Source organism: Tachysurus fulvidraco, chromosome 6, assembly GCF_022655615.1.
Source record: "Tachysurus fulvidraco isolate hzauxx_2018 chromosome 6, HZAU_PFXX_2.0, whole genome shotgun sequence".
Lineage (NCBI taxonomy): Eukaryota > Metazoa > Chordata > Actinopteri > Siluriformes > Bagridae > Tachysurus > Tachysurus fulvidraco.
In genome coordinates, this window is record NC_062523.1 from 11,245,781 (window position 1) to 11,272,155 (window position 26,375).

Below are 26,375 nucleotides of genomic sequence, written 5' to 3' on the forward strand. Positions count from 1 at the left end.
ATCTTTGTGCTTCAAAAAAAAAAAATCTTAAGACACAATGACACTGTATATAAACACTTTATACAAGTATATCATCTGTACAGTTGTGACACCAGTTCACAGTAATGAAAGGACAAAATGGCTCAAAAATGTCCTGATTTCTTTTCTTTCTTTTTTTTCCTTCATATCACAAACTTCTTTCTGTCACTTTACTCAGTGCATGATCTGTATTATGCTATAAGATCACAGATATTCACAGATGTCTCTTCAGAAAACTAAGTGTAGGCTCTACTCTAGGTGTTTGTGCCATTTTAATTGGGGTCATTTTACTTCATGCACATTACTCTTGAGTCTAGAAATAAAACCTGTCTTCAGTTGTGTTCACTTTCTAATCAATGATTTAATTTACCAAAAGAAAAAAAAACTTTTTGTTTCTTTCCAAAAACTGCATCTGTTGATTAGGTAAATTTGTGATGAAAGTCTGGTCCAATCTCTTCCCATAACCTCTTGGCAGATGAGTGTGTGACTACTTAAAGTGAGTTAGACAATATGGCTAGCAGCAACTGAAGCAGGCGAACAGTAATTATAGCAATATAACAATGATCCTAACCAAAAGGAACTTAGACCTCAAGTTTGTGGCAGATTTCAAAGCAGCTATGAATTGTTTCCATAAAGACAGGCCTATGTGCACAGATCAATTTAGAGCAACAATAAAACGCTTTCTGACTTTCCTTCATCTGAAAAAAAAAAAAAAAGTTTGCTTCCCGCTTGCTTGCGTGTTGGGTCTTTAAAACGTATGTTTGCTTCAGGGCTTGTGGTTAATCGAATTGAAGCCCCTCCCAAAGCCAAGCTCATGGGATGACCGCATTGTTGTTAAAAGCAAGCGATTCAGAGGGCAATGGAAAAACTCAAATGAGAAAATGATGTGTGGTAAACAGTTTTTGGAAAACATTTTTTTGCCAGTAGAAATGGTGCACACACTTTGCCAACACAGCACGGATCTTTTCCTTGATGCTGTGTTAACTCTGTCTCTCAGGCATCTCTGATATGCCAAAATCAAAATTTTGTATATACTCTACAAACTAAATATTGAAAATCCTTAAAGTGCTCCTTGTAAAGGTACTTCACATAGACTCTGCTTCGGGGCAAATAACTTCTGCATGTGTAAGAAGAGGTTATGGGAACATCACGAACTCAGAAGCCAGTGCTTATATTATCTTGCTTATCCTTTAGTCCTTCTTCAGTGGTGCATTATGTTCATTAATTCCAAAAACAAAAAAGCTAATATTTAAAAATAATCAAAACCTGATGACAGAGACCAGCTCCACATATTGAACCAATATATATTACAAAAACAAGTCTGGTTTTTAGGGCTTTGGGGAGGAGTGGTCAGACTTCACTCAATGGCCTTAAAGAGGTTGAGGCTTGAACATCGACTGTGGTTTGTGCCTGAGGCGAACAAGCTGCCGACGTGCCAGTGTCATTCTCCGTGCAGTTAGATGGGAGAGGGGAGTCCTGCTGCTCAGTAGTACTGCCGATAGAGACAAAGACTGTACTGCTCTCCAGTTCTTCCTGTGCCATAGTGTTAAAGCGCTCCAGCACACAGTGTGCAGTCAGACGTGCCTCTGGGTCATGGTCCCAGCATTCTGTAATAGTGGCACTTAGCATCTGCATTCCCTGTAACGACAGAGCAGAAAGACTCCATGAAGATTTCATAGAATACATTAATCGCAACATGAAACAAAAATACAAATTGCTCTTCAGTCAAATGGAATCATTTCTGTTGAAACTGTACCTGAGAAGACTGAACATCCTTTTAACACACTTAGTACTGTTTGACGATATAGTGTATGTTTGTACAAGAGTTGTAATTTATCTTCTTCTCTCATGGTTTCTCTCATGGTTTGTTCCCCATGTCATCTCAGAGGGTTTGTCTGTATCCTTGTTAATGTCACCTCCTGCTTTATCATTAGGGATCTAAATCTATACCTGGATTTCTGTAATGTTGCTTTGTGACGGTCAAATGTTGAAAGTAGAATACAAAAGAAATCGAAACTAATTGAAAGTCTCCACCAAATTTGTAACAATACCATGACATCAGCGCAGTCAACATACATTGAATTTAAGGAAGTCTTAGATGATTTCTATTTTATGTCAACAACATTTACCTTAAACCTTAATACAGAAAAAATCAATAATTATCATTATAAAACTTTGAGGTCTTGTTGAAAAAAGTTATATATACGTATATATACAATATATATATATACAATTCAGTTTAAAACATTTACTTTTTACTTTAATAATACACTTTAAGTGTGAATGCTGAACTGTTATTCTAATATAACTCTGATTTGCTACTTGTCCTTTTAACTGACTAGGATTTTGGCACAATGTTTATGTAAATATGTATATAATATGTATATATTATGTAATATGTATTATTTTATTAACTTTTGACACCTGTCATGTTACCGATGCCAACATGATTATAATGTGGTATAAAAAAGAATTTATTCCTACAGTACTTTTGTAACACGTACCGGATGTATTGTCCAGCTGAGTGGGATATCGGGTCGTCCTCTGTCCCTCAGCACCAGATCCCTCATGCTGTCCACACACGGCTGATCACACACCTTCGAACCAAATGGAGGCTCGTAGCTCTTCACCTCTGCCCCAGCAACATTTGTTTATTTATTCCTCTTTAACAATACATGACTTATACTTGTTCCAGTGTTTGCTTAACATTTTATAAACGCTAATCCTAATGTTCACACATCATATAAAAAGAATTTCTGATTTGATAGTTTACGTTAAAAAGAAAAGTTTATTATTTTATGCATTTTAGAATACCATGTAGCACAAACTAATAACATGATAAATATTTTACAAATGAATGGACACTGGGATTTGTGCCTCTTACCTCCTATAACATCACAGCGAGAGGCCATTTCCCACATCACCAGGGCCATGGAGTACACATCCATCTGTTTGAAGGACTCCAAATCCTCCAAATTCACACGCGATTCTAGGACCTCAGGGGCCATGTAACGCGCTGTTCCAACCTTAGAAATAAAGATCAGCTCAGTTACATAAGGCAACTGTGGAAGGGTAAGAGATTTGTTTTTATTATATTTAATAAATAAAACCTTACTTCAAATAATACCTGCTTTGCAAAAATTAAACCATGAAGATTTGTATTTGTTTAGGAATAAAGTTGATATTAAACAAATTAAAGCAAATGTCTGGAAAGAGTCAGTACTTAAAAGAATTCCAGAGTGGATGGAATAAAAATGATGATATAAAGTATAATAATATGAAATAAAATTATAAAATACATTGTACAGTATATATGCATTAGCATGTTTGTGCATTTAAAAAAATCTGTTTACATTTTAATGTATTTTATTGCTGATTGTTTGTCATTGGTTGAATGTGTATAATTGTAAGAATTAAAAAACAATACAAACGTGTCCCTTTTGGAGGGGTTTTACACACTGAGTTGAGAAGCTCTGAAATACGGCATGAGTTTCCTATTGTTACTTCTTTTAGGTAATGTAGAAATACAAAATACAAAAGCGTATGGATTATCCTATGGTTTAAGATAGGCTGCTGAGTGTCTGAGTTTTGGCTTTTTTACTGTCTGAGTTTTGGCTTTTTTACTTTTAAACCAGTTATATTACTGCACACAGTGATATATCAGCAGAGAGTTTACAGAGTTAATCAATTATTCTGCGGTTGCACTAAACTAGTAGGTTCACTGCAGTCTTTTGTCATGTAGTCATGATGATTTGTGGCAATCTGCAGTACATTGATGAACAACACAATGCAGATTAGGCATGTTGCTGACTCGGCTCTGCTCTGCACGCCATCAAGGTTGATTTTTTCCACTCATGCTGAAATGCAGTGATTTTGGTGGCATTTTTATAGTCATATGTTTGTAATTAAATGTCTTTTGACCAGTGTATTATTAAACTTGAGTTTTATTATCATCTTGATTTGTAGTTTAATATTGCTCTTCCTGAGCCCAGCTCTAAAATATCAAGTTTATCAGAGAGCAGAACGTTTTCTCTGAATAGAGGAAGCAGCAGCAATGCTACCTATTCTATTCTGTACATTTTAACAATTTATAATGTTTAGTTTACTAGTTTGCTCAGGAAGGATGCAGTAAGGAAAATGTTAACTGTGTGCATTAATACCGACCATAACTATTTAACCGTTTGTGCTATTGTAACATCTCGCTTGTAACATCATGTTGGTCTTCCTCACCTGACCACTGTTTGCAAAGTCATCCACAGTGAGAGAGATGTCCAGTCTCAGTGCAAGGCCAAAATCACACAGAGCACACTCGTTGTTGCTCTTCATCACAATGTTGCTGCTCTTCAAGTCCCGGTGTGCAGTGGGCACCTTGGGCGTTCCACATGGTGTTGTGTCATTGTGCAGATGTGCTAGACCTCGTGCCACTGAGGATGCCATTGCACACAGCTGACTCCAGCCCAGCACATGGCTCACTAGGTAGTCCTGCAGATTACCCAGGGCATGATAAGCCATGATGAGCCAGTACTGCCTCTGGGGGGCACTAGCTGTACCTCCGCGCTGCTCTGCAGTAAGAAACTGCACAATGTTCTCGTGCTTCAGGTTGGGGTCGGAGAAGATGGCCCTCTCGTTGCGCCAGGAGGCATATTCTACAGCTGGGAAGATTTTTACTGCCACAGTTTCATACTGGCCACATTCACTATGGTTAAGCCGTGCTCGCCAGACCTCAGCAAATCGTCCCTTACCAACCAAGGCCTCCAGCTGGATAGGCAAATGCTCTGTGTTGTGGTTTAGACTATTGGCGCAGCTTGATGATATGTCTGAATTGGCATCTTCCCCAAGGGAAAGAAGCTTGCCATGGTAGTCACTGGTGTTGGCTTCACCAGCACACGCCTCCGGTGGGTCCAGTGACTGGTAATGTGTACGCTTTGGTGCCCAGTCTTTGGGTTGCTTGCTGAGGTGGCGTGTGCGGTAGATATAGAATGCCATTGCAGCAATCACAGCTACTAGAAAAGGAGGAGCCAGGCTTATCACCACTACTGGAATCACCTCTTTACTCCTTGACCTTGAGAATCCTAGAGAAACGTTTACAGAATGTTTCTTTTTCTTTCTTTAAATGGTTAAGCAATTTTATGGGAAAAAGAATCAATTACAGTACTTATTATTATTATTATTATTATTATTATTATTATTATTATTATTATTATTATTATTATTACCATTTGCTCCCTTGTCAAAGATGAGCCTGTCATTGCAGTCATGATCCCGGATGCAGCTGCAGAGAAACAGCATACTGTTCTCAGAGGGCACTGAAGTCATTACACACTCTGTGGAGCTGGTGTTAGAGAGCATGATGTTCTCCAGGACGTTCTGAGGATTGTGGCATAGAGTTTGCACGCTCACAGTGTCGTTCTCCTTTTTCCTGGGAACAACATGCACACACATACACACGTACGGCAACTAAAATGGCAATGAAACAGCTGAACATTTCAGAATCCAAAGTTCTTAGTTGTAGAAAATATAATCAATTCTTAATGTAATAATATCTAATAGTACCTGTCCTCCCAAAATTAATCCATGATTGTTTGTCATTTCTGGAGTTTTTAAGAATAACAGCCTTTAAACAAATAGAAGTAAAGGTTTGAGGATCCGTATGTAATGTATATAAGATATAAGAGATAGATGAAACAGACCTTTTTTAATCATAGGAATGCTCTTTGACAGCATAAAATGTGAATAACAAGTGATCAGGGAATCCCTGCACGGGAGGTTTCTTTGTACTTCTTGCCAAAGTCAGCTCTATTCTGAATCTTATAAATGTGTTTGTTATATATACTTTATTCCTGAGGAGTTTTATCTGACTCTTTTATTCAAGCCATGTTTTTTCGTGATCCCCTGAGTGCTGGATATCTCTCGCTACACAGCCAGATTCTACTACATGGTCAATCAGAGGTCAGTTCTATAAACTTCCCAGAAAAACTCCTCAGGTGCCAAACTGGGCGGAACTAGTTTAGTGGAAATCTTTAAAAACAGAGTCTATTATCATGGCAATGGTCCAGAAAGCGTTGTCATACTAGAGCACACAGCATTGTAGCTACTTATTATCCTCATATACATTTAAGTTTTAATACAAGATAATAAAACAATTTAAGATATCACAATTTGTAGCTAGATTTCAAACCAAGGTTATATTGTGTATCACTGTTAGAACCGAGCCTTGTGGGCTGTGTCAGTGGGATGACATGAATCATACACAACTTTCGAGAATTCAACCGCGTCTCCAGACTCAGCCGTGGCCCACTCACACCTCAACACAGAGGGAAATTGTAATGGCTTGGCTTAGTGATGTTAAATTCTATAAATAAAAAGTGGCATAGGGCAGACTTACCATATAGCCACGCAGACCTCCTCGGCATGGTTACAAAAGGAGCTGAAGTTGCAGTTGCTCATGCAGATGTTGTCTTCACACACAGGACTGGACTGGTCACACCACTTACAAAGGTTCGTTGTTATGTGTGTAAAAGCACTGGCCTGAAATACTAAAAAAAGAAATATAACAATTTACATTTGGTGGAAATATTTTAGTAACATTAATCATAGACTATGCGATTATACATTACACATACATTATACATACAGAGAAACACAAAAATATAGTCAAAGGCAATAATATATATGGAACCTAATGAAATCATGTAGATTAAATTAGTCTACAAAAGCTAATACAAGAATTTAAAAACCTTGAAATGTTCTTTAAGAATGAGTTTAAGATCCTTTTCATGCTGTTAGACATTAGAGAAAAGGCTCAGGAAAAGTTTAAACAAATATTAATTGTGGAGTGCTGATAACCAGTGTATCAAAATTCTGCCTCTAGATGAAAATATCATTAACCTGTATCATTAATGTACAGGATATATTTGCAATCCAAACAGGATTAATGTATAATGTTTGCTTATTTTTCATACCTGTTCAATGATTACAAACATATTTAGGTAAATTAGAACATTGATTTAATTTGAACCCGAATCAGAAATCAACACCATCAACACAATTGTTAATACTAACATAAAATATAGCATGATATATTTTTAATTATATTGTTTTTTTATTCATATTTAATATAAAAAATACAAATCACAAATATAGTAGTCTGAAATCACAAATACCTCTTTTTGGTTGTATTATGCAGTACATTTTGTAATATTACTGTTACAGTGACATTGATAACAGGTGACAGGAACAGTCAGCAATCAGGATTAAAAAGATTGAACCCTGTTTGGAGAACACAGAGAGCTAATGGATTTGAATAATATACAGTGTATATAGTGTGTTGGAATAGGTTTGCTTTAGTTTTCAGTGTGTGTGTTTTGATGGTGGAGGGGTTCTGAGTGCCTGTGTTATGTCGGGTGTCGGGAGCGTTCCTTCCCACGCATCTTCCTTCCGCTATCCTTATACTGCCACATCACAACAATATTAATTGTTGATTGAAACCAGATGACGGGTGAGCTTGTTTCACTGAGAGAGTGTGGTGTTCTAATAGGACTGACTAAACATGAAAAGAAGCAGTGCTGATATTTCACAAAGGCTTCCAGATGTTCACTGATGCCAACCATCAAAATATATGAGTGAGTGGGTGAGAGAGTGAGCAAGAGTAAGAGAGAGAGAGAGAGAGAGAGAGAGAGAAAGGAAAAGAGAAAACTAAAAGACTGGATAAGCAAAACAAAAAAAAGTCCCCTCTCCAAACTATAGAGTAATTAAAATCAGCAGTCAGCTGCTCCAGAAATAAATTAAAGCCATAAGTGTTCACTCTGGCCAAGGTTGAAGAACAACCTCTCGGTCCTTATGGGAAATCCAAAGGCCACATGCTCACAGGAGGCCCAGAGAGGCCTTTAGTTGTTTGGTTTGCAGATAAACACACTTTTCATCCTTATTCCATACTTACAGATCAGAACCTACTTCAATGCAGTCAAATAACATTCAGAATAGCATAATGTCACTCATTTAAATGACTAGCTGTGTTACAGCCTTTTTATTGAACACAGAAGCCAAATAACTCAGATCTGCAAAGAGATCATACAACATAATGTGCTAAGCACTAAAAGTTAGAAGAGTTTTCTTTTGTTTTTCAGCCTTATTCTCACTATTGCTTAATTACCTGATTCAACCAACTGGACGGACTGATACTCGTCTTCTGAGATAAACAGAAAGTGTGCTTTAAAATGAAAGACACTAAACTGTTTAGTAGTTTGGGAGTTTCGCAAAGTGTAGTAATCACATTCTGCCACTGTGTGTCATGAAGACCTCTATTCAAATAGCCTTGAAAGCATTTTGTGAATAAATTTTTGTAACAGCAGAAACAAAACACTCCTTGGCCCTGTCACATGCATATGATATACAGATGTCTTCAATATTTCCTCTTAAGCTCCCGAGCCAAAAATGATCCAATGTATTTTGGAGCAAAATATGAACTTATGAACTGATGGACCATTCCAAGATCATGAGAGAGAGGAATTAATTATTAAATTAACTTAGGGACTCTTCTCACAACTGCCAGTTTAATACCTAGTATCTCATGCCAAACAATAAATATCTGTTTATCCTGCTTAAGATCACTTGGATTCTCTGCCCCAGGTTACCACAAATGAAAGACAGTTTTTGGATGTAGAAGAAGAAAGACTATAGTCCCTGTCTGCCATCAAAGCTGTTTTGAGACCGGGGTGACTTAGAGTCCTTCAGCATCTTATTCTTTGCAGTAACTGGGACAATTTGAGCATTGTGTATAATGATGATGGCAGGGCTGAGAAGAGACTGTCACATCACACTCACTGTGTCTTTTGTCTTTCGGTGTGTTGTTTAAATTCATTAAAGCTGGCACCACTTTATCACATGTGCTCTTTGTCTTCTTTCATAACTACCTAATTTATCTTCATTAGGCATCGTTTTCAACAACAGTTAGAGGGCTGTGTGAATAAATAAAGAGCTTATGATTTTGTTCTCTTCAAAAACACTGTAATGATTTATAACTGCTGTTAAAACTCAAACACAATCCATTTAAGGAAGCCTCTGCTCTACAGCAAAGATCATCTGGACCCTTAAGATAGATTTCCTCATAGAAATTCCAATGAATTTTATATATACACATGTATAACTTTTTTGTCTTCACAGAATATATCCTGTTCTTAAATAACATTCAGTTATTAAAACAAGCTAATCATTTCATCAGAATATATATTGTAGCAACAATTAATACTTGTTATAATAATTAATAACAACAACCTGCTTAAGATAAATAATGAATCCAAATGAAAGTGTAGAACAACTGAATTGTTTGTGTGCTCTTATGATATTCCAAGAGATTTATTGTACTTTCTTTTTTAACATCAAATCACAAACATAAAACCGTAAAGATCTTTAGAGACATCACTCATTATATGCTAATATATGCTAAATATAATCTAAAATATAATCTACCTTCCATAAAATGTGACACCCGTTTTCAGGGATTTAATTTGTTTTGTTTGTTTGTTTATTATTTTGTTTTTAATAGTTTTTCCCATTTAGGAAGTTAAAATATACACAGATTAGACTGTGACATACTGTTAAAAAGAAAAGAAAAAGTCTACAGAACTCAAGATTTTTGTATTTCTGACACACACACACACACACACACACACACACGCACACGAAAGATGCTTATCTACTTAATGGATGAAAGCTATTATATCAGGGATTCATAAATTCTATTCCACATAAACTTTTGATATCAAACAATGCACAAAAACACTTCATTTAAATGAAACAAATTATGTCTGTCCTGAAAAAAAGAAATATTTCTTACTCAATTCTGAAGTTCACATCTTAATCTTCAAACATGACTGGATATAAAGAACAAATGATTTTTTCTTTCTTTGTATTTTTCTATTCAGGTTTAACTGAGACGTCTAGTACTTCATAAACAGTAGGTTATGTCAAAATAATTCTATGCAGCACATCAAAATAGTAGTAAATTGTATGTCAAAATACTGCGCCGCCATGTTAACTACTTTCAGCCAAGTAAATGCAAATCAAGTCTTATATCTACCTAAAACTGTACAGTGTTCAGTTCATACTGATGTATAGTCTCTATAAGGTTTGCTATGGTAGTATGCAGTTTTTCTCTCGACTCATATGTCGCTGAGTGCAAATAATATGAACACAAAAGAAAGTGGAGATGGATATAAGAAACCCTGCTTTTCTACTCACGGAGCGACAGAAGGACAAATACAAAAACCGTGAATCTCCAGCCCTTGAGCTCCATCGTTTTCCGCCAGACACAATCTCAAATCAGTCAGATTCTTCTTTGACCTTCTTCACTGTCAGAGACAAAGGAAAGTTAGCATGTATAGAAGTTTTAAAAGCTGCACTGCGCGCTGTAAGAGCTGAGCCGCTTGGACTGAAGCGTTTCTGGCCTCGGAGGCGGATCCAGATGTTTTCAATCCAGCTGTGGCAAGCGGCCCGCCCAGAAACTGCTGTTTATTCACGCAGACCAGTTGTCTGTTCAGGAGCTTATCAATTTACTAAAAAGCTTTATTAGCAAGAGATAATAGTTTACGACATTAAATGTTATTGTACAATGAATTCGACTGATATCGGTTTATTTCTACGCAGAACATGCCTAAATAATGATTAGATATAAATAAATAATAAATGTTGATTTGATGTTTAAAAAAAATTGCAGCTCTTATCAGTGCTTCTTAGACAAGGACCCTTTTTAGATATTGTTTAAACACACATAGACGTTTCCCATTTCGATGCAAATATTTAATGTTTCTAGTTAAATTAAAACTTATGGTCATATATGCTTTAAGTTACTAAGCGTTAGATTTTGGCTATAATAATAATAATAATAATAATAATAATAATAATAATAATAATAATAATAATAAACCAATAGGAACATTTGTTTATTATTATTATTATTATTACTATTATTATTATTATTATTGATGGAGTCAAAATTTAACGCTTAGTACCTTAAAACATATATGACCATACATTTAATTTAAATGTAATTTAATAATAATAATAATAATAATAATAATAATAATAATAATAATAATAATAATAATAATAATAAACCAATAAGAAACTATATTATTATTATTATTATTATTATTATTATTACTAGTAGTACTACTAGTAGTAGTAGTATTACTAGTAGTATTACTAGTAGTATTGCAGAAAATCCGTGTTTTCAGTAAGTCTACACAAGTTTCTGAGATGTGCGATGCGCATGCGCGAGTGACCAACTCTATCACAGTCAGGATGATGGCGGATTCGGGAAGTGAGGATATAGCTGTGTTGGGAAACACCGACCTGACACCTTCAGCGTTAGAAAGCAACGTTAAAAACACGGTAAAATAAATGTAGTGTATGGTTAAATTTTTATCTGGGAAGTGTGAATGAGCGGGCTGAGTTGCGAGAGCAGGCCGTAAATGAGTCCTCGGTGTCGCCTGATCTGTGACTTAGAACTGGCGGATCTCTCTAGATTTCTTTCTCGCTCGTAAATCACAAGCTACGAACACGCAGCGTCGTTAATATTCCTGCTGCTTGGGTTTTATTTACGGGTTAAATGTGTGATGTGACTGTTACACTGATTGTTTTCCGTTATTATTATATTTTAGTTTTGTTTTGATAAACAGCTGAGATATTATCTACCACAACATTGCAGTTAGCTAGCCGGCTAACTTGCCTATGTTATAGCTAGCCGGCTAACTTGGCTATGTTATAGCTAGCCGGCTAACTTGGCTATGTTATAGCTAGCCGGCTAACTTAGCACTTGAGTTTAAGCACTAAATATTACCATGACCTAAACCCACAAATCACCCTTAGTTAATACGGATATTTTAATTGTTAAATAATGTTATAAATGCAAGTTTTTAACCTGACACAATGTTATATATTTGGTTAGGAGGTGTATTGATTTGGAAAAGGTGTCATGTGATCTGTGGTCTGTTCAGGGACAGATAATTTCATCCTAAAAATCACCTTAATAATCCAAGAAAGAGAATTATAATATCCACGCAGATTTTCGTGACTTTTTAGGGAATGTTTGCTCCTAAGAATACACGGTTCATGGTACAGATTTGAATCAGTTTTAAACTACTTTTGTGGTTAGCGTGGCATACTAAAATTTTGTGATGGACATGAGAAGTTGATTGAATTAATGAAGTTGACAACAAGAACATGAACCTAGTGAAAAAAACAAAACAAATCCTTTGTTTATTGTTCTGTCATTCCCCAGACACTGTTTTTTGGTGTCTATAACATACTGATGTATAATGTGTGTATTTTAACTTATTTGTAAAATGAAATATAAGACCATCCTTGTTTGCAGAATCCAAAGCAAATATAAAAAGCTGAGCACATTATTTGCAGTCACTTCTTTTTTTGCTGTCCATTCAATAATTAAACTTGGGTGAGTTTTTATTTGTTGTGATAGGTTAATTTTAAACCCAGTTAGCACTATTAAAATAATATAAATTTCTCCAGCCTCTTTTGACATGACTGATTTATGACTTCAAATCCAACTCCCTCCCCGGGAAAAAAAACAACAAAAAGGCAAATGTAATTCCTTTAACGTAATCAACACAACAAACGTGTTTCATTTAACATGAAACGGTCAAACTATTACCAACAACTGTTGGAAGTGCAATACAATAAGGGAAGTGAACAACTGCTTAGTGATTAGCACGTATGTGTGGAGTATGTATGTTCTCCCTCTGCTTTGGGGGTTTGTGTAGGCATAGTGTGTGATTGTGTGAGTGAATGAGAGTGTGTGTGTGCCCTGCGATGGGTTGGCACTCCGTCCAGGGTGTATCGTGCCTTGGTGCCCGATAATGCCCGAGATAGGCACAGGCTCCCCATGACCCGAGAAGTTCGGATAAGCGGTAGAAAATGAATGAATGAATGAATGAATGATTGACATCGCTAAAACGTTCATGGTGTGTGAGTGTGTTTACGATTATGCCCTGTTAGGGGTGGCACCCTGTCCAGGTTGTCCCTCACCATGTCCCTGGCGATGCCTCCAGGTTCCCTATGACCATATGTAGGATGTCTTGGAGAAAATAGATGGACAATACAATACGTGAGATTTGTGTGTTCCCTCTCCCTTTGATTTCTTTTGAATTAGACATACACTGTTGCTCATGTTGATTTTAAGTTGACATTCTTTTCACAGATGGTTGAAAAAGGGGCAGATTTTCTGAAGAAGATGGAGATTAGTGTAGCTGAAGCAGAGAAAAGAACAGGAAAGAATGCAGTCAGTATGCAGGAAACCTACACTGTATACCTCATTGAAACAAGGTACAGTACTTTATTCATACACCATACATCATCAGCATGTTTTGACAGTAAGGGAGATATTTGTCATTTTATTAGTGCCTAAAGTGGAGTTGAAAAAAGAAAACTTTAACAGCATGGTCCTTCTGCATCTGAGCTAAAAGCAACAGTACGATAAAGGACTAAATGTTTTATTTTTATTTCTTCCACTTTCTAATATGAACTGTGCATTTCTGCTGTAACTTCGTTTATATAAGTTTCTATGAAAGTTGTTAATCAACCCAAATTGCATTAGCTAATTAACATACTGTATACCGGCAACAACATCTGTATTAATGCTTTGCTGTGAATCGTCTACCAACAAAATATCTGCTCAGTTGTGGTCCATTTCCTCTAGTGAAAGAAATTGAAGGCATATAGTTGACACATAGCACTTGTTTAAATCTGTCATCCTAAGCTAGGCAAGTAATTTATTCTTAGGTAATTATATTGTGGATATTATAAAATTCTGGATAAGTGGAATTTTGAATTGGAAAAACGTGTGAAACCACATGGCACTCACAAGAGTAACACCAGTGGGTCTCACTTAATAAGATGGATAAGAAGAGATTTATTTGTGAAACGTTAGTACAATCATTTACACAGGAAATTTGTTGTTCATGAAAATCCTGTAATTTCTGGAAAACATTTGCACTCATGCTTCTGAGTGTGTGTAAACATGCACATAAAAAGACTAAACACAGATTATATCATTTGTAACCCTGACCCTCTTTGGAGTATCTGTAAAACACATTCTCATGCTAATTCACTCAGTCAGAGACTAACACTACCACCAGCCATCATATATTATTAAGTATGTGGGATAAAAAACCCATATATTAAGAGAAATTAAACTAATTATTGAATTATGGTAAAAGAAATCATAAAAGATTCATCAAATCATCAAAATTATATATGAGGTGACACAGAAGTGATTCAAAATAACTTCCATTTCTGTTTGTCATTCTTTACTTTGTTCATTTTGTTTTCTCTGCAGTCTGCACAGTTGATCTGTTATGGAGTTTTGTGGGTGTCACTACATGCAAATGTGCTGTGTTGGGACCGTGCTTTGCACTTCATAGGCGTTTAGTATACTTGCATTAGTATGAAGTTTTTATCTCTGCAAATTTAATCTACACACAGAAACACTTGGCTAGAATCCCCCGTAAGCTACAGAACCGACAGAGTGGTGCAAAGCCAAACTCGACCTATAGCCGAAGTGTGAATAATAACATTGGGCTGGAGAGGCGTTCCAACGTCACGCAAAGCTTTATTGTTTACTCATCATCCGCTCTCCGTGACTCGTACTTTCTGTCGCTTAGGTTCAGGCTCAACAGTGTTGTACAGCTCTCTCACACAAGCATGTGCTACTGGTTAGGAACTCTGTAGGACAAGAATGCTTCTATTTTATTTTCCTTTTAAACTTGTCAAAGGGCTCTGTGCTGAAAACCAAGACGTGCCACTTTTGACATGGCTGCCGAGTCAGCACTTTGGGCATTCGCACACTGACACAGCTGTGTTTACTTCAGAGCTGTAGACTCATCCTTGCCTGTCACTTGTTTCCATAACCACATTCACGGTATTATTGTTTGTCTAATTCACTTTTGTCTTTTAATAGCATCCCTTTTAATATGAAAAAAATTAACAGTTGTATCACAAGCTCCTGAGGAATCTCTGCATTTATTGGAAATGCAGAATCTATCACTGTTGCTTCTGTTTAAAACAGGAACAAAATTCCTGTTATGGCCTTCAAAGTTCAATACACAGAGCTGTATTGTTATGGAGGCCCATGAAAGGAAACACATGTTATGCAAATACACACACACTCTGACAGGACTTGGTTTTGGTTGGTATTAGCATAGCACTAATTATATGCCATTTTCCACTTGAATAATGCACTTGGGTTCAGTAATGTTAAATCCTAATTCATTCATTATCTGGTTGATCCGCTGCTGTAATTTTGCTCTGGAATTACAGAACAAAATTTTTGTATTCCTTCCTATACAGGCCAGTGGATACTGCATCTGAGGGAACCACTCCTGTCCCTGACTCTCTGTGGAGGCGCTACAGCGAGTTTGAGCTCTTAAGAAACTATCTGTTAGTCACCTATCCATTCATAGTTGTCCCGCCTTTGCCTGAGAAACGGGTAAGTGAAGCTTCGTGCTTGAACGCATGCAGACATTTTTGGCTGATTGGTGCTGATTGTGTTTATTGTTTTTGCAGGCTGAATTTGTGTGGCACAAACTGTCTGCAGACAACATGGATCCGGACTTTGTGGAAAGGAGAAGGGTGGGGCTGGAGAACTTCCTGCTCCGGGTTGCCTCCCACCCTGTTTTGTCCACTGACAAGATCTTCTACTCCTTTCTCACTGAGGTAACATGGAAAAAGATAGCCAAAGATTTAGGTTATCTTATAGCATACAGAGTATTGTACTGCCTTGTTTCTCTTTATTAAAGCATAAATTTAATTTAAATTTGAGGTGGAAAAACAGTGTTTACTTTCCACTTTAAGGTGGAAAAAGATTTCAGAAATGTGGACTGTTCCCTTTCCTTTTGTATACCCAAATTTGAATAATTGTGCATTTTAGGTCTTTTTTATATTATGATGCTCTAATATTTGTAAGGCAATATAATAGCAGCTTTTAGCATTTCAACCTCCAGGATCCCCAGGTTGATACCTAGCATGCTGGTGGGTGCGTTAGTGGGTGCTTGCTGGTGGGTGCGTTAGTGTGTGCGTCCTGGTGGGTCGGTGCGTGCTGGTGGGTGCGTCATTGTGCGTGTGCTGGTGGGTGCGTGCTGGTGGGTGTGTGTGTTCTGGTGGGTGTGTGCGTGCATGCGTGCTCATGGTCCCTCAACCTCCGTGCGCATCTTCAAACCAGCAAGTAAAACCTGTTTATTTTTTTAACATTCTCTTTTATTACCGTATGTTTTTATACAATATTTGTCATTTATAAATACAGGTACTGTAAATTTTTTCATATTCATAACACATACACAAAACAACTGGAGTGGAATTTTGTGAGCTGGAACGGATTAATGGCATTTCAATTAATTTAAATGGGGAAAATGGCTTTGAGATACGAGCAAGGTCACGGAACGAATGACCATTTGAGTACATTGTACACTCATTAATTGCACTGAATGGATTTAATCATAAAAACAAGTTTGTCTCTTTGTTTTAAACTTGTTTTATTTCCACAGCAAAATTTGATGTTTCATTATCGCAGTGTATTGCTATGTGCTCTTATGACCACGGTGGTTTTTGTCAACGTCAAAACTACATCCTCTCTGTCCCACAGGAAGAGTGTTGGAAGGAAAGTGTATTTGAGACTGGATTTCAGGCAAAGGTATGCCTTTAGTGATTTATGTCTGTTTGTCCTCATGCCCTCTCTGAGACTCTTTATAATCTTTGTAGCGGCATTACTTGACCATTTATCTCTTTACCATATGTTTCTAATCATATTCGACATGCGACAGTGATGTAAACTTCAAATACACATTACTCTTCCATCTCTGTGAGCATGGCTGATTTTAATTTTAATGTGAGGTCAACGGTAAATCAAACACTATTAAAAAAGTGACAAATCTTTTATCAGTATAAGCAGCTTCATATAAACAACCACAGTCTGCTGCTCCCTTTGACATGGTCCTGAGAGCTCAAACAGTGTTCTTTGTTTCTACACATATATTTCAGTATATTTGTGTGTGAATCTTAGTTACATTCCTTTAAAGGGAGAGTTGTAGCCTTTCACAAACAGGTGCACAAACACACACCTCACAAGTGCTGGAATTATTTGTACTTTTCCAGGCAGATTCGAGGTTAAAGGCTTTAAACGCTACGTTCCGGGTGAAGAATCCTGACAAGTAAGCTTTTATTTTGGACTGTTTTAAGCTAAAAGTGGACCATTCACCAGGGAGTGCAACACTGAATTATATACAAGTGTTTGTCTCTGTCTCTCTCTCAGGAGGTTTGCAGATATTAAGCATTATGGAGATGAGCTCCAATCTGTTATATCACAGCTGTTGCGGGTGCGAGCGGTGAGTACTAACAGCTGTCACCCACATACTTATAAAAAAAACTGCATACTTAACACTGCCTCTGTGCTAGGCTTGGTGGACTTGATAATATTACAGTCATGATAAATGCTGTCTTGCTTGATTCTGCATGAGCATAAATGAAAATTATTACATTACTGACACCATTGTTAAGAATAATAATACTGAAGTTATTTGCCTTTTAAAAAAACAAATTCATACTAAGCTACGTTTCCATCAAAAAGCTACTAAGATGCCAACATTGTGAATCCTGTGCCTAATGCACAATGGTAACTCTGATGCATTCATCTATATTCAACCATTATCGGAATATTTGAATAAAGCTGGAGCATTTTTGAATTTGGATTAACGAAAGCTATTATGAGATTAATTGGAAATGAAATCTTTAGTTTTTATACAGTGAGCAAAGTTTCCTCAATGAAATGTACAGCCGGTTTGAATCAGGAGACTGAGCTGCCAATACTTTATCAAATTTCTTCAATAAAAGTAACCTTACTAACCTCAGACATGGGGGTCAGCATGAATTTATGGAGATTTTCCATGGGAGAGTGCATCAGAGAATAATGTAATTGTATAAATCTGTGATTTCACATTTGTATTTTTTTTTTGGTCTCTGATAACAGTCCCAGAAAGGTTTGTTTGGTCAGATGTGTGTTATCTCTGCATAAAATCTAAACGTGTAGTGAACGTTAAGCCAGAGCTTAAAGCTCCTCTGATGCTGTTTATTGTTTGAGTGGGAAATGATGTCACCAACATGTGGTGATTAAGGACAGGAGTGTATATGGACACCTGACCATCAAACTCGTATGTGGTTCTTCCATTAACTATTGCCACGTTGTTGGAAGCACACAATTAAATGGGATGTCTTTATATATCCAACTGTGTTCCACTATGTGCACAATATGCTCCTGTACACAAATCGAGCTTGATGAAGACATAGTTTGCCAAGTCCTCAAACCTACTGAACACCTTCGGGATGAGTTGGAACACTGACTGCACACCAGGTCTCCTGCTCTACATCAGTGTCTGACCTGCCTAACGCTGTTGTGTCTAAACGAGCAAATCCCCATAGCAAGACTCTAAAATCTAGTCTAACAAAGTTGTCATGTTACTTTCACAAGTATTTTGTTGTCATTTCTGATCAAATTTTGTTAATAGATTTGTAGCATGTTGGTCTGTTTGACATTTAATGTATTGTTGGAGTAACATAACCAAAATAAACTCTTGACTTAGAGGGTGGCTGACCGTCTGTATGGGGTGTACAAAGTGCATGGAAATTACGGCAGAGTGTTCAGGTAGGTTCTTGCATATCCTACAACACCTGAGTGGACACTGCATGATTTTTGCCTGGTTTATTATGAAAATTGATGTTCATCTTGTGTGATTTATTTTTTATGCTCATTATGTCTTCTTTAGTTCCCTTATTTTCTTACGCTCATCGTTAAACCTCTTAAAGTCTGAAGTAATGAACCAGATTACTGTGTTCATTGCTATTAAACGTTATGCTTTTAGGACCATTTGAAAGTAAAAACCTATATCTTATACATTTTTTGAAAACCTGTTGTAAATTCACTTTTGTATAATACTGTTCATTATCAGATTATTGTCTGTGTTGTCTGTTTGTTCTGGACAGTGAGTGGAGCGCCATTGAGAAAGAAATGGGAGATGGATTGCAGAGCGCAGGACATCATATGGATGCGTGAGTTTATTTTACACACACACACACACACGCGCGCGTGCGCAGACACACACAGACACACACACTTCCTTCTTAATAGGGAGTTGTCTGTACTTTTATTTCAGCTGTTCTCATACAGCCTTCAAAGGATTAGTGCAGAGTTTTGTTGCCACAGTTTTGAATGATGCCCTGCTACATGCTAATCTGATTCTCTGTCCAGAGCTGTAAAACACATTTGTGGGATTTATTTGAAAATGCTCCGGTTTCCAGAAAGGCTTGCCCTCGTTTCCCCTCCCCTACCCTCTATGACCCCTGTAACCAGTAACCAGGAAAGTGAGCCCTTGGGAGAGCTGCATTTCACTTTGGCTGGCCATCAGCTAATGTATGTGCAGCTTCCATCGGCAGTAGAGTTTGCAGAGTTTTTGTGTCTTTGCTTCAGATTTTAGAGCATCCCTTTAGAATTACTCTTTGCTCAAGACAAGCAAGGCCTCAGCTTGTCTTTTGTCAACGTTACCTTTTTTCCCTCTGATGGCTTCCAGATTTTAGCACTCAGCTGTGGGGTCAGAGGTCATCCGTGCAGCACTTGGGCAGCTGCCAGTCCAACTGTGCAAACGGAAACAGTCCGTCAGTCATCAGGCTTATTCAGAGCCTTTTAGGGCACCCTGGATCATGTTTCTTCAGTCATAATCCCTTGATTGTGACTGATCTTGATGTGTCCTTGTGCACCATAGTGTTTTTTTTTTGTGGTAGAGGTCGAAATGAATTAGATTGAAATGTGATTAAAAATGATTGTTATTTTTTTATGTGATGCTCTGTGTTCTCTGCTAAGTTTGAGTGAAAACTTCTGATGGTAGATTAAATCAATAGAATCATTTCATCAGATAGCAGTGACTTTCACTTTCGCAAATTCATATTCGTTTCTTGCTTATTGGACTGCATAGAAGGCACATTTTAGATTTGTTGCCTTTGCATGTATGTGGCTTCTGCTTATGGCTCAATTGAATGAATTTAACATCATCTCTCTGCAGGTATGCTGCTTCTGTTGATGATATCCTGGAGGAGGAGGAGCACTATGCTGACCAGCTGAAAGAATACCTCTTCTACACTGAGGCTTTAAGGTTTAATGTATCCAATATACAAATATGTATATTGTATATATTGTATATAAATATGCTTTTATGTGTTAAAAGCTCTCTTGCATCCAAAGCATTATAATATTCCTTGTTTTTCTTGCAAGGAGTTTGTTGTGATCAGGCATTTGACATAAGATAATGGCTCTCATCTATTATCAGTGGTTTTACATGTACATAAGCAGAATTCGATCGCCATCCCTTGTCTGATAGACAAAGTAGAACCATTCGAACAGACTGGATAAAAAACGAAGAGTGATCAGTCTTGCTCTTAAAATATCTGAGTGTAGTCCAGATGTGATGGATTAGAGGACAAGGATCTCATCAGAGCAGCATTGAAATATTTTCAGAATATTCCCTCATGCTGGTTTTGTCTCTTTCAATCTGATGATGAGATAGTATTAACATGATGGCAGATACCGCATATAGTTTAAACTGAACTTTTTCTGTCTACCTTTAAAAAATCTAATCGAATAAAATGTTTATTTTGTATGTCCAGTATTTTTTAATATTCTCTGCCAATCTAAAACCCTTCAGGCATGTTTTTCTTTGTTTTGTTTGTTGACTTGGCTTTTTTGTCTCTGCAGGGCTGTGTGCAGGAAGCACGAGCTTTGTCAGTTTGAATTGGAGATGGCTGCCCAGGATCTGGCCTCCAAGAAGCAGCAGCGGGAGGAACTGGTTACTGGGGTAAGTCTCCATCGACTTAAAGGGGGAAAAAACAACCTCTGCACTCACTAACAGTGTTAACACATTGCTGTGAGCTGTAGCACAGGGATTCCCCTTGCAGACCTAGTTGTTTGCTTTTTTGTGTCAGACTGGAGATTTCAGCCACAGCATGACTTTTAGGAACCAGTGGCTTATTCATGAAGGTAACATGTTATAAATAAAATGTTTTGAGATTTGGAAATGCCAAATAATCGAAGATGCATATTATTATCAAAGGTTTGATAGAGTTTTTAGTATGAATTACTATATTTTAGCAATTAGTATTAGGGATAAACAAAAACTTTGTCAAAGTCAAGTGAAATTCTATCTAGTGTTTACTAGGGCAGGGTATAGAAACCGCTACCCAAAAGGCATCAACAATTTGGGGCTTATTTTTGATGCTTTTGGTAAAAGAAAAAGACAAGAAAAAGACAAAAACCAAAACAGGAAAATGACTTGCAAGCTTCTTAATGCACAGACAGAAAAGAGAGTGCATAAACATGTCACAGAGGATAGAGTCCAGCTGTATTACAGGAAAGGAGACAGGAACAGTTCCTGGTGCAATAAATGCCTTAACCTCAGGGCTGCAGAAAGGCGTTTTACAGTAGAGTTGCTGGAATTTTAAGCAGCAAGCATGTCTCACACCACACACACATGCTGTCAAAATTAACATGGACATTTTTGAGATTAATTTATTTTAAAAAATAATTTATTGTTCAACTCTATTTAAAATGTTAGAAAAATGAAGGTGTGTTTTGTTTACTTCCTATGGAGGATGAAGTACGACATGTACATGTGGTGGGACTGCATCATGACCAAAGATAGAGAATGAAAAGTTTTAGCCTGAAAAAAACATTGGAGAGAGAATCTATGACCCAAGTTAAATGAAAGGGGCTAGAAAACAGTAGTATTACTAGTAGTAGAATTTCTATCTATTTCCTTTCTGTTGATTCTCTATTAATTGTCTGATTTTTCATTAATTACATGCTTTAGCCTTGAGAAGTAATTTATTGCAATTTGTCACAATTTGGGCAGATCTTTTAATTGATCAACAGCCCTAACTTAATAATAATAATAATAATTTGAGATTTAATAATTATTATTATTATTATTATGGTGTTAACATTAGCAACATCCTTGCTTAACTTAGTTTTGTAGTCAACGGTGTATAAACATTTTACATGATTAATCTCTGTCAAGACATTTTTGACCTCATAAAGACATTTCAGATAAGAGAAAGCTGACAGAACACAGGACCAAACACAAAAGCAAATGTTATCAGTAAGGACATATTAGTAGGTAAGTTAGATTACCAGTTAGATTTTTTACCTTTTAAGAGAAAGTGTGCAATTATTACATGTTTGGTTTTAGTTGCTAAACTGGCATATATTAACTACCTAGTTATATATATTATGAACCATATGTGTACATAATTTTATTTATTATCAGTAGGCTTCATATCTATATTGAACAAGAGAAAGCACACATTTCAGTACAGCTGAGAAGTCAAGGAGTTTAGTCAGTGTAGAGGAGGATGGAATGCTGCATTGCTGAAGGTTTACAACCATTGGAATTAACTGTTGATTTGGAAATCAGTGTCAAATTCAAGTTACCTGATCAATAAGATCAGCAAATGTTTTCAAGCAATATCCAGTCATGGTATGTCAATACATATTCTTGTGGTGAAGTTCATGTAAATTAACATTCAACCTAAGGTGGACAATATGAACAAATGATACACATATATGAAAAAAAGTGGACGTAAGATAAAACTTCACTGTGAAGTGTAAAATAGTTTGAAAATTGATTATTGTATGCTACAATGTTGGAAAGTGAGATTGTAAGCCTTTTATTGGAAAAGCCATCTTAATGAAGTTTTAAATGATATGTATTATTATATATACACACACACACACACACACACACACACACACACACACACACACACATATATATATATATGTATTATATATATAATATATATATATAATAATATAATATATATATATATATATTTAATGCCTATAAATATATATTGCCTTTGATTCTGTTGCAGACAATACGGACTTTCTCTCTCAAGGGTATGACCAGTAAGCTGTTTGGCCAGGAGACTCCCGAGCAGAGGGAGACTAAGCTAAAAACTCTGGAGACCCAGATTGAGGAGGGCGAGGAGATGGTGAAAGAGAGAAACACTGAGTGCGAGTGAGTTTTCTTCTCTTTTCCCATGTCTGTCTTAATAACCTGGGTATGAGTGGAATTATATTAAAAGCCCTCCCATGCTCTTATCTTCAGGAACCCATTTTATGAAAAGCCCTGTAGAGTTCCTTTGGATTAGTTCTTTAGTTTGTAAGGTGTTTTTTATGCTTAATTTTCCACACTTGACAGCTGAGAGAGTTCAGTACATGCTATTCTTTCAGCATATTTTTTTCAGCAATAAATTCCAGATAATTCAGCATGTTCTGTATTTGCAGGGAGTTTGTGAAGAACGCTTGGGTGGACATCGAGAGGTTCAAAGAGCAGAAAGACCATGATCTCAGAGAAGCTCTCATCAGTTATGCCATCATGCAGATCAGCATGTGTAAAAAGGTGAGATTTAGTTCTTTTACAAACATAATGTAAGCAGTTATATATAATAAAGTGAAATATATGTGTGTGTGTGTGTGTGTGTGTGTGTATAAATAACACAGGAGAAGTAAACAAATCAAATAAATCTGTGATCGATTTATATACGTTTCTATTACTAAAATGTACTGGTGAAACAGTGTATTCTGTTTTGGCTTTAAATGAGAGAAAATAGTTGTTGTATTTGGACTTGATGTAACCTAAAGGCTTAGTGGCAATATGTGCAAACAGTCTACAAAGGATTGTGGCTTTAACCTCTAATTAAGTGGCATCTCATTACATCCAAACCGCTAATTTTTTTTCCTCTGTAGGGAATTCAAGTGTGGAATAACGCTAAAGAGTGCTTCAACAAGATGTGAGCCGTGCTTCAAGCCAAGTTCCAGCACACAGCCATGCAGCTGTACAAACTTCTCAGGGCTGATATAGGATCAGTTTTTAGATTTTATTTCCCAACAAACACAAGTGGACGGACCAAACTGATCCAAAATCAGCACTTTTGCACAGGTGCTCAGTGTGTATGAGCCTGACCATGATCCTAGGTGTGTTGGAGGCACAGAAACATTTGTATTTTTTCATTCTTCTTTACAACTTCAATCATACTATATTTGCATTATATTTTGAAAGCTTAAAAAGAAGGCAGAGAGGGGAAAAAGTATTGTTTTATTTATTCAAAAAATAATGTTTACTGGTTTAGAGTATACCATATTTCCATACTGAGTATCGACTCATTGAATATCCAAAATCCTTGTGCAGAGAATCATTTTTGTTCAGAAACAGAATCAGTGAAAATTATTTTAAGCACATCACAGAGAATGGGGTGATTATTGCTGAAATTCTAGCAATATATCATTTGTTTATAATGATATACAATACAGTTGTTCCTACAGACATTCTTATTAAACCCCACCTCACTTCCTTTTGTGCATTTTTTTTTAAAAACAGTAATGTCAAATATTTGCCATTATAACAGTCACTGTTAACAGTTAAAAGTTATTGCTGAAAAATGTAAAGGTTAAGTGACAAGATTAAAGAGCCTTAAAATAGGAGCATTCCATTATACAGTAATTCCTCAGATCATATGGAACGTGTCCATTATATTCAAACATGCAAAAGTTTAATTGTGTGTTGAGGACAACAAGGGGTCAAATTTCCCTTTGCAAGTAAAGCAAACAGACTGACTGATGTTTATCTGTGCTTGAAATCTCGTCCCTGATGTTCATCCTGACATACTTTACGTTCATCATTTGCACTGTCTGCATGCTGCACCAACACAAACTGTTTATAACTGCTCACCCGCACCCTTTTTCTGCTTCAGTTAATAGGAAATATGTATGCCTGCTGTTTATGCCTATCCAAAACCTTATGGTGCATATTTTTCTTTGTGGCAACAGCTTCCCCTGTGAATGCTGGATTTGACATTTGGGATTAAGTGTGGGTTGGTCAGTGTTTTGATATAAATCTGGCTGGAGGAACAGGAAGCTAATGCAGGAAAAGGAGGATGTAATAATTTCCTCATTTAACAGTTGTGTTTGTATCAGTGCCTAGCCGGTTCCAGCACTTAGACCCATTTTATGGTAATGTTGAGATATATAATAATGTTTTCACTACATATATGGAAAATAACTGTAGTAGAAATTTTTGTTTAAAAATTTATTGTGCATACACTAATAAACTTTTCTAATATTTAGGTTTCTGGTTATATCATGTCTTTTGTATATTGTTTTTTTTTAATCGTATTTTGGCAAAAGACACACAATGTTGTACTAAGAAAAATATTATTTGAATTTAATTTCTATCTTAATGATTAGACTCTAATTATAGAGTTTGTTTTTTCCCTTTAAACTAAAGCATCACACCTGCACAAAAAGTTTGTGCCTATCCAAACTTTACATTATACATTTAATTAATTTGACACTGCCGTGTGGCGACATTATTGTAAATCGAAACCAGAATTTTAAATTTATATTTGATGTGTATATTTAAATAGTTTTCATTTTATAATTGAGAAAAGTGCCTGTTTAAAAGTGAAAAGAAAAAAAAACTGAATAAATGCTGCCCTCTTGTGGGTTTTTTTTTGTTTAGAATGAGAGAAAACATCTAACATTTTGTTTGCAATGAGCAAAAATTGAAAAGTTCATATGTTCCCAATGAACTAATAAAGCTTTCTTATCTGCTCATTTTCTAAACCAAGTACCAAGAGCGAAGTCATCAGTTTGTGCCATGACTGAGAGCCATGTGGGTAGTGTGTAAAAGGTCCTTGCTATGTCGCACTTTTCCTTTTTCCAGTTCCCATCTTGCTGAGTAGGTGGATTCAAGGTGCTAGATAATCATCTCTTATAATCAACCTGCTTATTATGTTGGCTTTGTAGAAGCCAACGTTCTGATTTCCGTTATAAGCTTATTATTATTATTATTATTATTATTATTATTATTATTATTCTTAGACAAAAATTTATTTTAAAAAATGCGGCCTAGGGCGTTCGAGCCACATGCACCAAATTCGGATATGTCGTAGACCCTGGTCTGAAGTTTGTTGCTTCTATTTTTCTAAGCGATCGGAATTCCCGCATTCCCGGTTCGGAAGCTCAAAGTGGCCTTTTTTCCCATAGACTTCCATTATAAAGGTTTGAGGTTTGTAATTCGGCAAGTTTTCGAGCGATTTACACCGAACTCGGAAAGGTTCTTTAGGACCTTACTCCGGACCAAATTTTTATTCCGGAGTTCCGATGGAATTTTCAGTTTTCCCGTAGTCGACGATCGAACATCTCTCAGACAGCTCTCAGAACAGCTCTCACACATGCAATACATCCA

At 36.5% G+C, this 26,375-nt stretch overlaps 2 protein-coding genes across 3 annotated transcripts; one reads left to right on the forward strand and one right to left on the reverse strand.

The window, feature by feature from the left end:
- Positions 1–41: 41 nt before the first annotated feature.
- Positions 42–10,473, reverse strand: tgfbr2l (transforming growth factor beta receptor-like). 2 transcript variants are annotated; one of them, XM_027164247.2, is made up of 7 exons: positions 10,258–10,473; positions 6,404–6,554; positions 5,235–5,437; positions 4,249–5,090; positions 2,903–3,044; positions 2,523–2,650; positions 42–1,656 (listed from the first exon to the last, which is right to left on the reverse strand). In XM_027164247.2, exons 1-7 carry the CDS (start codon positions 10,310–10,312, stop codon positions 1,369–1,371), a joined length of 1,809 nt encoding a protein of 602 aa, XP_027020048.1. In that variant the 5' UTR covers positions 10,313–10,473; the 3' UTR covers positions 42–1,368. The 2 variants fall into 2 exon arrangements, with proteins under 2 accessions (XP_027020048.1, XP_027020049.1); XM_027164248.2 differs by lacking the exon at positions 10,258–10,473 and adding an exon at positions 8,171–9,246.
- Positions 10,474–11,262: 789 nt separating this feature from the next.
- snx4 (sorting nexin 4) lies at positions 11,263–25,251 on the forward strand. The gene is made up of 14 exons (XM_027164584.2): positions 11,263–11,409; positions 13,235–13,359; positions 15,382–15,520; positions 15,598–15,747; positions 16,673–16,720; positions 17,182–17,237; positions 17,339–17,411; positions 18,663–18,724; positions 19,063–19,128; positions 20,136–20,225; positions 20,825–20,924; positions 22,999–23,144; positions 23,414–23,528; positions 23,876–25,251. Exons 1-14 carry the CDS (start codon positions 11,275–11,277, stop codon positions 23,921–23,923), a joined length of 1,353 nt encoding a protein of 450 aa, XP_027020385.1. The 5' UTR covers positions 11,263–11,274; the 3' UTR covers positions 23,924–25,251.
- Positions 25,252–26,375: the final 1,124 nt, after the last annotated feature.

What these genes read in the sequence shown, in the direction of transcription:
- tgfbr2l (XM_027164247.2), bottom strand. Translation starts at nt 10,312, where the DNA reads ATGGAGCTCAAGGGCTGGAGATTCACGGTTTTTGTATTTGTCCTTCTG. An exon ending in CTTTGACAAGGGAGCAAATG is followed by an intron (nt 5,091 to 5,234) that starts GTAATAATAATA and finishes ACGTTTCTCTAG; the next exon opens with GATTCTCAAGGTCAAGGAGT. An exon ending in TCAGCTGGACAATACATCCG is followed by an intron (nt 1,657 to 2,522) that starts GTACGTGTTACA and finishes CTGTCGTTACAG; the next exon opens with GGAATGCAGATGCTAAGTGC.
- snx4 (XM_027164584.2), top strand. Translation starts at nt 11,275, where the DNA reads ATGTGCGATGCGCATGCGCGAGTGACCAACTCTATCACAGTCAGGATG. An exon ending in AGACTGGATTTCAGGCAAAG is followed by an intron (nt 16,721 to 17,181) that starts GTATGCCTTTAG and finishes GTACTTTTCCAG; the next exon opens with GCAGATTCGAGGTTAAAGGC. An exon ending in AGCTGTTGCGGGTGCGAGCG is followed by an intron (nt 17,412 to 18,662) that starts GTGAGTACTAAC and finishes CTCTTGACTTAG; the next exon opens with AGGGTGGCTGACCGTCTGTA.